The sequence below is a fragment of the Lissotriton vulgaris genome, chromosome 3_2 (genome assembly GCF_964263255.1).
Source record: "Lissotriton vulgaris chromosome 3_2, aLisVul1.2, whole genome shotgun sequence".
NCBI classification, from domain to species: domain Eukaryota; kingdom Metazoa; phylum Chordata; class Amphibia; order Caudata; family Salamandridae; genus Lissotriton; species Lissotriton vulgaris.
The window spans coordinates 121,930,817-121,944,675 of record NC_141690.1 but is presented as its reverse complement, the minus strand read 5'-3'; the positions used below and the strand labels follow the sequence as shown (position 1 = coordinate 121,944,675).

The window sequence follows — 13,859 nt, the reverse complement described above, 5'->3', positions numbered from 1 at the left end:
GAGAAATATAATCTTTTCTTCGAGATCGCTCAGCTGGAGTCATCGATCTCGACCTCGAACGCGGCCTCTTCTCTGACATCGAGACTCTAGACTTCGAAGAACGATGGAGCGAGGCGTGTCTCTTCTTGGACCTGTTATGTTTCTTCGACCTTGAGGTATGCGAAGATGAAGATTTCTCCCTCTTCTTACCTCTTTTCTCCTTTTTGGCTTTGGCCATAAACAGCTTGGCCTCCCGTTCCTTGATCGCCTTCGGGTTAATTTTCCTACAACTTCTACATTCCTCGACGACGTGGTCTAAGGAAAGGCACCAAAGGCAATCGTCGTGCGGGTCTGTAATGGACATGTGTCCACCACATTTCCTACAAGGTTTGAAATCTGTTTTCCTCGAAGTAGCCATTCTGAAAAGAGTAACAGGTACAAAGATACAAAGTTTTTTCTCTCTCTGAAAATGGAGAGCCCTAGAAAATCCGTTGGCGCAGACGGCGCAGAAAAAAGTAAACTGACGTCATCACGACAACGAGGCCCTTTCATGGCTCCGGTGACGTCACACAAACACGCGTGCGGAGCCGGTCCATTGTGACGTCCTCATTGGCGTGGGGAGAGTTAGGAAAGAATTTCCTGAGGAATGCTGGGGCAGGGGGTATTCAAAAGGTGAGGAATCCACAGGCAGAAGTATCCATCAGAATTCACTATCTGCTGTTTCCATCATGGTGATACAGGAGATAGAATGCATGCTAAAAGCAAGTGGTAAAGACTGTCGGATAAGATGTTTTAGTCCATTATGCCGATTGTGGCAACAAAGAGCAACTCTGATGGGTGTATCTTTGAATTTAAGTTCCTTTACGACTTCAAAGGCCTCACCCCTGCCACTAAAAAACCTGCCACTCCATTTTCTAAGCTGATCAATGGATTGCCTAGCTAGAAAATACAAAGATCCTACAGAACTTTGATTTAATCTTAATATACTGACAGATATCCCTAAAGGAGAGTGCTACGTGGAATTTAGTAACCTCAATACCTGATAACTGATTGCAGTTCAAAGTTATACCCTTTTGGAGAACTATGTTCCAGCTATCTTTTAATAAGGTCATAAATTGGTTGGAAGATGCCTCTGTTGTCTCCCTGGATGATTTTGCTAGCTTTGGATCTACTTGGGAGAACCAGATGATGCATCCAGTTGTCAAGTCATGTGTAGTAATCTTGCCAATCAGCGCTTTTAAGGATTATATGCCCAACAAGTAGGCAGCCATAATGTACAGTTTCTCCAATTTAAAATTGAAGCTACTGTGGATTTGAGGTTTAACACACCCTGAATAAATTGAGAGCCTGAAAGGGAATTCAGGGAAATTGTAAAAGGGTATGATGTGTTGTGGCAAACAAGACAAATGGACTCCCCAAAACCAGCCACATCAAATGATATCTTTACACAGTCAGAAGGCTTTTAACAATCTAAAGGAAGCCTTGTGTTAACAGCCCCAGTACTGACTTTATTCTGCTGACAAATGTGTTACACCGTACTATATAATTACTTTTATTTCAGTTTAATGAGAACAGGTAAGCCTGATTGGTACATTCATAGTCAGACATTTGCTACAGATAGAATGATATTGGTCCAAAAATGAAAGGAAGGCTCTTGTAGTAGTTTGGAGATTAAAGAAGCTAAGGGGATGCAGGCCGGAACCACAAACGCGAGGTGTTTCATGTAAATCCAATCAAAACTGTTGAGGTGGTTGATTTCCTTACACTGGCTAGATTACACTAAATCATTGTAGTAGACCGCCAAGGTTCTGGCACCAAATTGAGAAGAGCTTTGATGGAACTGGTTACTTTTCTAACCAGGCTAAGCTAGCAGGGCCATGTCAGAAATATAATTTACAAAGGACATTTCCTGCCTTTTTCACTTTTAACATCTGGACTTTTTTTACCTCTGTTGTGGACGAAGAACTGCTAATCAAGCTTTGGCTATATATGCTTTTCTAAATTGCTGTGCCTTTCCTCTCCCAGTTTAGGGCTGCCTTCCAATGCCATTTGTAAGGCAACTGTCTAAATGCAGGCTGCCCTAACCCGTTGCATTTGGGTCAGTCATGGAGTTGTGTAACATATGTTTCACTACAATTTGAAATGAATGCCATGGTTTAGCATTTATATATTGTAAATCCTCCATTAGTATTACAGCAATTTTAGTAGAACAACTACTACTTTTCCAGCTTTCCATAAGACGTCTGGAGCATGAATAGATGTGCTGAGATACATTATTATATTATGTCAGTGACAGAGGCCACCATGATTGTGTCATTTGTGCCCTGACATGATGGATTTCTCCACAATTCAAATATGCTGTTTATAGTTATTTCAGTAGAATCTGGGTCTAGACTTAAAAAAATACATGTTAATTGGTTATTTGATGTTGCTATAGCTGATAATCTTTTAAAAAACATTTAGGGTTTATTTGTGTATGATAATGTTTTTGTTTACATAGGCATGTTTTTATAAATTACTTGGATGTATTAATTATTAAATATCCAAAATATGCATCTAAATCAAATAAAAATATATAGGCAAATACGGCGAGAGAATGCAGAAGTACAATTTGCAAGGGGGATGGAGGGGTCAAAGTTTCAGCTAATTTATATTACAAAAACAAGTAAAACATTTTAGAAAATTTTGCTTAAGCGAAGATTATCACCTGCGATTGTTCGATTTCTGCTTTATTTAGTTTGATTCCAAGAATATCAGCTGCTACTCTCTGAAAACATAAAACGACCTGCAAAAATAAAGTCCACACAATTACAATTCAATATTAATCAGTGATTGTCAAAATGATTTTAAAAAACGGACGCACATTAATTAGTGATGTCTAGAACGAAGCATGCCCTTCAAAGCTTTCAATAGCTGACTTTTAAAATATGCAAAGATGTTATTTTTCAATATTTTTGCAAATCGAGAGATTATCACAGTTGCACAGTTTGCTGTTTTTCCTGACTACTGCTACACAATTATAACTCAAAGTCAACCCAGTTAAGATCGAAACCAATGCAGCCTTCTTCTCTGCATGTTTACCTTTGCAGAGTTGTTCTGTGCACAATGGCTAAGCTATGCAGAATTTATCTCTACAGTTTTACCTTTTTGTGACTAAATTTATCATAAAGTCAAGATTTGCAAGCGAAAGTTGAAGATAAAACTATTCAACTTCATCAACTTGCAAAGTTGTCCGCAGAACTTTGAAAAAGGTTGTAAAAAAGCTTCACAACCTCGCACATCGGTATTTTTTCAATGTTCATAAAGTATTCAAGACTAACATAAAAACTAAAATCTAGGTACATGGCTAATCTATTTCAACACTGATGAACATGTAAGGTAACACAAGTATGCCAACACTGCATTATTAAGTTTCAGGTTACAGTTGACCTCCAATATAAATAGATGAAAATAGATTTAAGGTCACAAATTAAGCAAGGCATATATATGCTGGTCTTTTAACATACAACAGTATATTTATCAGGGTATTTTGTGTGTCATCTTTCTTTTTGCTTCTCGTTACCACTCACCTAAAGAATAGACAAAACTGCAGTGATGCTGCATGCTATGGATTTGCTCAATTCATTCAAAACCACAATTTAGGTATTTTTGAGGTGTACGATAACAACTGCTTTTTACACAATATATTTAAAAATTTTAATCACATAACAGTACAAAACATCGCTGACTTGGTGTATTACAATAAAATGGGACAAGAAGAAAGGGGAGGCAGGGGTTAAAGGAGAGAAGAGCCAAGTGGGGGTGGGGCGGGCACTAATGGGGAGGCGGAGCGTCCAACATTTTTCCTGGGCCACCGGAGTCATGTTTAGAGGAACGAAGCATTTGGTGTGACCGTCTCTTTCTCATCACATCAGGAACTTGCTGTTACATTCTGCAACCCCCAATCTGAGTTTTTATAGAACGCTTTTTCGGATTACAATAACAACAAAAAAAAATTGTGTATGAAATTGCTCAATAATGCAGTCACATTCTCCATTGTGGATATATATCAGACCCTCGGCTGCTATAGGCCCAGCAGATGGGAGGCTAGCCATTTCCTCTAACTGGCTCGGGTTGGTCTACCTACTAAAATAAACTGTGTAATGAGTTGCCTCATAGGAGAATGCACTGGAAGCCTACCTTCTCCCGGATAGCCCAGAAGAAGCAACACAGGATTAAGGGGGAGGGCGATTCGGTGTCAAGAGGCAAGTATTATGTTTTCACTTGTATTAATTAAAAAAAACAGCAGTTCCTCATCAGACTAACAAAGTAGCAAGTTTCCCATGACGCACAGGGGAAAACATGTAGCCTATAGCAATCAATAGGAATCATCGCATTGGAATGAATGCCCTTCCTCTATGCCCTATCATCATTCTCTGTTGTTCCTTCATCAAGATAAGTGTTTCCTTCAGTTTCAGTCATTATAATGTCTTTGTTTCATAAGTTCATTTATTTATTTAGAGTTTTATAAAGTGCAAACATGACCCAAGACTAAACAATAACCCATTCTATACACATACATTATCAAGTAACAGCAAAAACAAAACTAAATGGCCTGGTCAGAGAAAACCATAACCCATTCCATAACGTATATTATAGCTCAGCACGGAAGCAAAGTCTACAACAAAAGGTTTGTTGTCCATGATTGCACTATGGAGGTACAAGGTAGGCTAATGGTAGCTGTTCCGCCCACCCGGCTCCCTACTTAAGGGGACTGCGCCACAGGGTCAGGAGCGACTACAGTGCCTGTGCTCAGGGCTAGTCGCCCCCACGCTCCTGTGCTGCTCCTGCCTGCCTGCCTGCTGCCGCTTCCTGCCTGCTGCCGCTTCCTGCTTTCTTCGTGCTCGGGCGACCCAGCCGCCGCTGAGCCGCCCGCCCGCACCAGCTTCTTCCCGCCGCTGCCTCGCTGCGGCCCCGCCTCCCGCCAGCCCATTCGCCGCCCCGCTCCCGCCAACCAGCTGTTCCGCCCACCCGGCTCCCTACTTATGCTGCCTTCACGCACGCGCAGCGGGCCCGCCGATTGTGCGCCGAAGGCGCGCCAAAGGCAAGCCCGTCTGCGCCCGGGCCGCGCCCAGCGCCAGGTCCTCTGGTCCCCACCGCCGATGCAAGACTTCACGACAGACCTACGACGCCGCCACCCTCAACTCACTCAATGCCGCCCGGAACTCTGCCTGCTACCGAGCCACCCCGAGACGCATCAACGGACCCTTCGCCTGCAAAGCATGCCGTTTCACCTGCTACCGGACCTGCACCGCCCGCCGACTCCAACAGAAACAGCAACCACCTGAAGTGCATCCTTCTGAACACCCGCTCCGTTCACAGGCACACCGTGGAACTCTGGGACCTGCTCGACGCGACAGCACCAGACGTCGCCTTCCTCACAGAAACCTGGATGAACGCCTCCTCGGTGCCCGACATCGCCACATCCATTCCGGACGGATACAAGATCACCCGGAAGGACGCGTCAACCAGACGGGAGGAGGCATCGCCATCGTACACAAGAACACCATCCGCATCTCGACTAACTCCGACGAAACCTTCTCCGCCGCCAAGCACCTGCACTTCCAGATACACACTGACCCCAAGACCACCCTCCGAGGCACCCTCATCTACAGACCAACGGGACCACGCACACAGTTCAGCGAAGACATCGCAGACTTCATCAGCCCGCACGCCATTCCCTCCGCCGACTACATCCTCCTAGGGGACCTCAACTTCCACCTGGAGAACAACAACGACAGAAACACCACCACCCTGCTGGACAACCTCGCCAACCTCGGACTCAAGCAACTGGTGAACACCCCCACCCACTACGCCGGACACACGCTTGACCCCGTCTTCTCATCCAGCAAGCACGTCTCTGTCAGCCATGCCACCGGACTCCACTGGACCGACCACAGCTGCGTCCACTTCAGCTTCAGTAGAACTACGATCCCCCACCAACCACAACGGGTCCCGCCAAGCAGCTCACCGCCTCCCTCAGCCAGAACACTCCCACCAGCACAACGGACCCCAACGAAGCAGCCAACAACCTCACCAAGTGGCTGACCGCCTGCGCCGATGACCTCGCACCACTAAAGAACCCTCCCAGCAGACCCGGCAGCAAGAAAACCCCCTGGTTCACCGACGAACTCAAGGAATCCAAGAAGAACTGCCGCACTCTCGAGAAAGCCTGGCGGCTCGACCAGATCACAGACAACAGGACCGCCCTCAAGCACGCCACCCGCAAACGCCAGCAGCTGATCTGTGCCACCAAGAAGACGGCACTCAAAGAACGACTGGACAACAACGCCCACGACAGCAAGGAACTCTTCAGCATCGTCAAAGAGTTCTCCAACCCCAGCGACGGAATCAACAACATCACTCCATCGCAGGACCTCTGCGACTCACTCGCCTCGTTCTTCCACCGCAAGATCGCCGACAAACACAACAGCTTCGACGCACAGACCACGCACCCTACCACCGAACCAAGACCCGCCACCACCACCCTCTGCAACTGGACCCCGATCAGCACCGAAGACACCACCCGCACAATGAACTCCATCCACTCAGGATCACCAACCGACCCGTGCCCACACCACATCTTCAACAAAGCCGACGCCGTCATCGCACCTCATCTCCGAGACACCATCAACTCCTTCCACACCGCCACCTTCCCGGAGAGCTGGAAGCATGCCGAGCTGACTGCCCTCCTGAAGAAACCAACGGCGGACCCCACCGACCTCAAGAACTACATCCCATCTCGCTCCTTCCTTTTCGGGCCAAAGTCATCGAGAAGACCGTCAACAACCAGCTTGCCGCCTTCCTTGAGACGAACGGATTCCTCGACCCCTCGCAGTCCGGATTTCGGGCCAACCACAGCACCGAGACCGCCCTGATCGCAGCCACCGACGACATCAGAACCCTGATCGACAACGGGGAAACAGCGGCCCTCATCCTCCTGGACCTCTCCGCAGCGTTCGACACGGTCTGCCACCGCACTCTAGTGAAGCGCCTCAGCAACATCGGAATCCGAGAGAAAGCGCTGGATTGGATCATCTCGTTCCTCACCGGAAGAACCCAGAGAGTCCGCCTCCCTCCGTTCAGATCCGAGGCCACCGAAGTCATCTGCGGCGTACCACAAGGATCTTCTCTCAGCAGGACCCTCTTCAACGTCTACATGAGCCCCCTCGCAGCCATCGCACGTCAACACAACCTCAACATCATCTCTTACGCCGATGACACCCAGCTGATCCTCTCCCTCACCAACGACCCCACCACCGCCAGAGACAACCTACACGAAAGGATGAAAGACGTCGCCGACTGGATGAGGAACAGCCGCCTTAAACTGAACTCAGACAAGACGGAAGTCCTCATCCTGGGATCAACACCCTCCACCTGGGAAGACTCCTGGTGGTCCCCGGCCCTGGGCACCGCTCCCAAACCAACGGACCACGCACGCAACCTGGGCTTCATCCTGGACTCCTCCCTGTCAATGACCAGACAAGTCAACGCCGTTTCTTCCTCGTGCTTCAACACCCTACGCGTGCTCTGCAAGATCTTCAGATGGATCCCCACTGAAACCAGGAAGACCGTCACCCAGGCACTCGTCACCAGCCGACTGGACTACGGGAACGCCCTCTACGCCGGAACCACAGCCAAACTCCAGAGAAGACTCAAACGCATCCAGAACGCCTCCGCACGACTCATCCTGGACATCCCCCGACACAGCACATCACCGGACACCTGAGAGACCTGCACTGGCTCCCCTTCAGCAAGAGAATCACGTTCAGACTCCTCAACCACGCACACAAGGCTCTCCACGACCTGGGCCCCAAGTACCTCAACGACCGCATGACCTTCTACACGCCCACCCACCAGCTACGATCGACCAGCCACTCACTCGCCACCGTACCACGCATCAGTAGAGCCAACGCCGGAGGAAGATCCTTCTCCTACCTGGCAGCCAAGACTTGGAACTCCCTCCCCACCCACCTTCGGCGAACCCAAGACCATCTCTCCTTCAGGAAACAGCTCAAGACCTGGCTGTTCGAGCAGTAACATACCCCTCTGCCCCAGCGCTTCGAGACCCTCCAGAGTGAGTAGCGCGCTTTATAAATGCCGTGATTGCTTGATTGATTGATTGATTGACTCATCGACAGTGTGCCAGATACCTCTGGCATTGCATCGGACTATAGCTATGGAACAAATCTGTTTCAATAAATCCTTTTCACCTCTTTCTTGAAGATTCTGGTTGACAGGTTTGTTCAAGTGTCCAACGGGAGAGAGTTCCGAATTCTCTGAGCAGAACCGTGAGGAAGTTCAAGTGTAGGTCTTCTTTTTTGTGAACTTGGGATGTTCGAGCAGGTATTCAGATAAAATATCGAGTTAGAAATGTCGACTTACACAAATATAGAATTGTAAATATTGTGACACAGAAATATTGCCATTGTGCAACATTCGGTCCATCAATTGTTATATTTGCTTTTTTCACCCCGAGTGGGAAGGGTATGCTCAAACATGAGTCCCGTGCTCTCCACGCCACTGGAGTCAAGCTATCATGGCTGAAGACGGCTGATAGCCAGAAACCGGTCCTAGGATGCTTGATTCCGGTCCAGGGAAGATATGGCTTGGCAGTTCGGGCTGGACTGTTCCCATGAGGCACAGGGTCAAGACTGATTTGCACATGGCCATGTCTGAACTGGGGTGGTGTGGTGAGCAAAATAACGATGGATTAAACCCAGATCTGTGACTGGGGGTGAATGTTTTGCCATTGTGCAATATTCTGTCCATCAATTGTTGTTTTTACAGAAATATTGACAGCAAGACTATTGTGGTCAGAAATATCAATTTTAGGGTAAGAAATATTGTTTTAAAAATTATAGAAGTCCTTAACATTGTCGGCAAAAATATAGTTGTTTCAAATATCGATTTTTTAATTAGTGTTATGTACTTTAGTATATATTTTAAATTTATGTGATGTATTTTTTGTACAAGAATTGTTTATGTTTTTTAATATATGTGTTACATTTTTAGTAGTTATTAATTTTATTTTAATTACATTTTACATTTTTGAGGTCCGAAGCGGGTTGTACGTTTATAGGGGAATAGGGTGAGAAGTAATTGAATTATGATAATAAATTAATGGTTATGTTTTATTAATGAATATTTATTTAATTGAGACTTTATAGTGTTGATTGTGAGAATGCTTTATTAATTATTATTAATTAGTTGTTAATTCATATTAATTCATTAATTGGTAATTAATTATGGTAATTGTGTAATTCTTTTAGGTACAGGTTGTGGGGCTTATAGAGGTAAAGGGCGGGAAGTCATTTATTTTCAATAATACAATATGGAACTTGTATAATTAATTTTAAGTGCGAGTTGTGGGGTTTATAGGGGTAAAGGGTGGGAAGTAATTTATGTTCAATTGTTTAATAATTACTTAATTAGTTGGTCATTAATCTTGATTCATTTAAATATTATTAGAGTAATTGTTTATTTTTGTCTGGGGTTTTACTTTTAGAGGGTTAAGGATGGGGAGTAAATGCATGTTTTTTTACTTTATAATCAGTTGTTAAATAGTATTAGTTTTTTTTAATTGAAAATAAGTTTTAATTGTGTAATACATTTTTTTACAGTTTAATTGTAGCTGTGGTTGTGGGGATTATGGGGTTATAGAATGGGAAGTTAATGAATTTTCATGAGTTTGAGGAACAAGTTACTTACCTTCGGAAACGATATATCTGTAAGAAACATAGGTTAGTTATAGATTCCTTACCTTAGAATTACCCCCAGGAGCCAGACTAGATCCGGAAAATTTTTCATCAGCAGTACCCCTGCGTTTTGGAAGGTGGCATTGGTCAACTCCGCATTTGTCGTCGGCTTCTTGGTCACCGGCTTGAAGTTGCAGTAGCTACATAGGCGCCGCCCTCGTGCACTGACGTCAGTTCTGTAAACGACTTTCCACGCCAGAAGCGCAGAGCCATGTAAGACATTGACCACTGGTACACAAAACTAGGGTCCTGAAAATAAGTCCTTAACCCTGGAAATCACTTCTTTGACCGTTCAGAACTGGGAGGATGGATGGGGCGGTAAGGAATCTCTAACTAACCTATGTTTCTTATGGATATATAGTTACCGAGGGTAAGTAACTTGTTCATCTGAAGGAAATAGTTAGTTATAGATCCTTACCTTAGAATAGATACCCCACCTATACAAACCCCGGAGGTGGGTCTGCGAAATAAGTTCACACCAGAAAGTCCTGGAGAACAGAACGGTCAAAGAAGCTGTGTCTCCGGACTTGGCTGTCTAAGCCACCAGTGTTTGGTGAACGTGTGCAGCGATGCCCACGTAGCTGCTTGACAGATGTCACTGAGGAGGACTCCCGTCCCAAAGCAGTGGTGTGGCTTTAGGCGAATTTTAATCAAAACCTTTCGTCCTGCCCTGTGGGGTTCCTCAGGGCTGGTCCTTGAGCCCCACCCTATTTAAAATATATGTCAGCTCATTGTCCCAGTAATTCGTGCTTTTGGCTTCAAGCTTACCTCGAATGCTGACGACACCCAGATTGTGGTGTCCTTGCTACCAGGGAAGGAAGAAGGAGTAGCCAGGAAATTTCAGGACTGCATGCTGGCGGTCGGAAACTGGATGGCGGTAAACTGCCTTAAATTGAATTCAGCTAAAACTGAAGTCATACTGTTTGGCTCAAATGTCAACTTCTGGAGTCCAATTTGGTGGCCGGAGCGGATGGGCAATGCTCCCACCCCCGTGTCCAAAGACAAAAACTTGGGGGTGTTGATCGACAATCAACTCACCTTTCGATCTCAAGTCAACGCGTTACCTTCCTCCATTGCCTTTCTGCTTAAATCTATTCGCAAGATTCTGCCATTTATCGCAGGCACGGGCAGAAAACAGTGGTTACCTCTCTAGTCTTGGTGGCTAGAAAATTGTAAGTCTTTTTCTGAAGGCCCAACAGGGTATATTACATAGATTGCAGGTTCTGCAGAATGCCGCCGCCCGGCTTATCCAGGGCATTCCAAAATACGCTCCCATGACCCAGGAGCTAGCCAAACTTCATTGGCTCCCAGTGCGAAAGCGGATTCTGTTTAAGGCACTGTGCCTGGTTTTCAACGCCTTGCGGGGACTAGGGCCATAATTCCTCCGGGAGTACTTCTACTGGTATCGCTCGAACAGACATCTTAGATCAACTGATGCAGGGTTGATTGCAGTGCCTCGCATTAGGAGGGCACGTTGGGGAGGCAGAAGCTTTGTGCTGGGTGCTGCTAAGGCCTGGAATGCCCTGCCCCTCCTTCTTAGAAAGATGACTGACCTTATGGCCTTTAGAAAGGCGTTGAAGACCTGGCTGTTCACTAATTAACCTTCTTTTTCGACTTTCCCTAAGGAGTATTACTTAGCGCCAGGACACCTACGGGTAACATAGCGCTGTATAAATGTCAAAAATAAATAAATAAATAAGTGGTGGCTGCCATTGCCCTGGTGGAATGAGAGCAGTCCCACTGGATGCTCCTTTTTTCCCAAAGAATACCAAACTTTGATGCACACAACGACCCACCTGGAAATGGTCAGTTTCTGCATGGCCCGACCTTTCTTAGCGTCCACGTAACAAACAAAGAGCTGGCCGTCCACCTGGAGTTGCTTTGTGCGATCCAGGTAGAAGGAAAGCGCACGTTTTGGATCCAGACGGTGGAGCCTCACCTCCTCTTTTGAATGACGCAGAGGCGGAAAGAAGGCGGACAAAGTGATGATTTGGCCAATGTGGAAAGAAGTAAACGTCTTGGGAAGATAGGAAGGTCTAGTTCTAAGCATAACCTTGTCCTGATGGACAGCCAGAAAGGGAGGCTTGGAAGAAAGAGCATGTGGCTCACTCACCCTGCGTGCAGACGCAATGGCCACCAGAAAGACAGTTTTCAAAGTAAGAAACCTGAGAGGACAGTTATGTAGCGGCTCAACGGGAGCGCACATAAGATAGGTAAGCACCAAGTTCATGTTTCACTAGGGCATTACGAAGCGAACAGGAGGAAAAAGATGAGTAATGCCCTTAAGGAATCTATTTACAACAGAGGACTTGAAAAGAGAAGGCTGATCAGGAAGCCTGGGGAAGGCTGAAATGGCAGAGAGGTAGCCTTTTAGAGTGCCCAGAGCAGAGGCCTGTGGACCAAAGAAAGGAGGAACAAGAGAACCTCAGAAAATGGGGCGGAAAGGGGATCCACAGCCTTTGCTGTGCACCATGCCACAAATTTGTTCCATCTGCAGGTGTAAAACCGTCTTAGTGGAAGGACGCCTAGCTGCCAAAATAACATAGCAGACTTCAGGAGGCAGGTCAAACGAAGTCAACTGCCGTCGCTCAATCTCCACGCAAGGAGGTGGAGGCTGGACAAGTTCGGGTGGAGGACCATCCCCTACTGCTGCAACAGAAGACCCTCCTAAAGAGGCAGTCATATCGGACGATCGATGGGCATGTTCGGCAGCTCGGGATACCAGACTCTTCGTGTCCAATCCGGAGCCACAAGAATGACTTGGGCCCGGTTGTGCTTGATCTTCTTCAGCAGTCTGGGCAGAAGTGGTATAGGCGGAAAGGTGTATAGAAGTCTGCAACTCCACTCACGACGAAAAGTGCCGCCTAGCGATTAGTGCCACCTTGGACATTCCAACGCGAAGAACTGCTGACATTGTGTAGAGTCTTCGGTGGCGAATAGATCTAACCAAGGCTCTCCCCACTGCTGAAAGAGACCTTGTACCACCTCCGAGTGAAGACGCCATTTGTGATCCTTCATGCACCTGTGGCTGAGTTCATCTGCCCTGGCATTCAGAGAATCTTCCAGGTGTTGAACCAACAGGGATATGCCCTGATGTTCCAGCCATAAACAGAGGCAAAGGGCCTTCTGACATAGGGTCCACGACCAACCCGGCCTTGTTTGCTGCAGTACCACATGGTGGTGGTGTTGTCCGTGAACACCTGCACTACTCTTCCCCAAACAGAGGGAAGGAATGCAAGACGAATCGCCCGAAGCTCCAGCAGGTTCATGTGGAGCCAGGACTCCCACAGAGATAATCCACCACCCCCATTTGGCTGCCCCATCCCAGAAGTGATGCATCGGTCACCACTGTGAACTCTGGTTGAGGAAGGGAGAGGGATCTGCCATCGACCAAATCCTGGTTCGTAAGCCATCACTGCAATTGGTGTTCAGTGCCCTACAAGCTTGAGTGCAATTGAACGGATTCCTCATATGTTGTGTCTACTGGAACTTCAGGTCTACTGCAGAGCCTGCGTATGCCATCTGACATGGTCCACCAGCAGGATGCAGGAGGCCATCAGACCCAGCAGCCTGAGGGCCATCCTAACCCAAACCCGGGATAGAGGCTGAACGATCGGAATCATAGCTCGAATATCCCAGACTCACTGTTCGAGAGGATATACCCAAAACTGCGTTGTGTCCTGAACCGCTCCGATGAAGAGGAGCTTCTAAGAGGGGGTCAGGTGGGACTTCGGCACATTGATGGAGAACCCCAGCAATACAGGGGGTCGGCCATAGTCTGGAGGAGGCAGACGACTGCCTGGGGCGTGCCTGCCTTCAACAGCCAGTCGTTGTGATAGGGGAAGCCTGAAACCCATGATATGCGCAGATGAGCTGCAACCACCGCCATCACTTTCGTGAACACCCGACGGGCGCTGGTAAGGCTGAAAGTACTTGTGACCTACTGTGAACCGCAGGTAACGCCAGTGGGTCTGCAGGACGGAGATGTAAAAATAAGCATCCTGCGAGTCCAACGCTACCATCCAGTCTCCAGGGTCGAGGGCAGACAAGACTTGAGTGAGCACCAACATTTTGAACTTCTCC

General features: G+C 47.0%; 1 protein-coding gene across 1 annotated transcript in view; it reads right to left on the bottom strand.

The window, feature by feature from the left end:
- RAB28 (RAB28, member RAS oncogene family) overlaps positions 1-13,859 on the bottom strand; it is a 653,251-nt gene that overhangs the window by 52,722 nt on the left and 586,670 nt on the right. Inside the window, exon 6 of the mRNA XM_086964082.1 lies at positions 2,687-2,764. Within this exon, the coding sequence (XP_086820208.1) occupies positions 2,687-2,764 (78 nt within the window). The remainder of the gene's footprint in view (positions 1-2,686; positions 2,765-13,859) is intronic.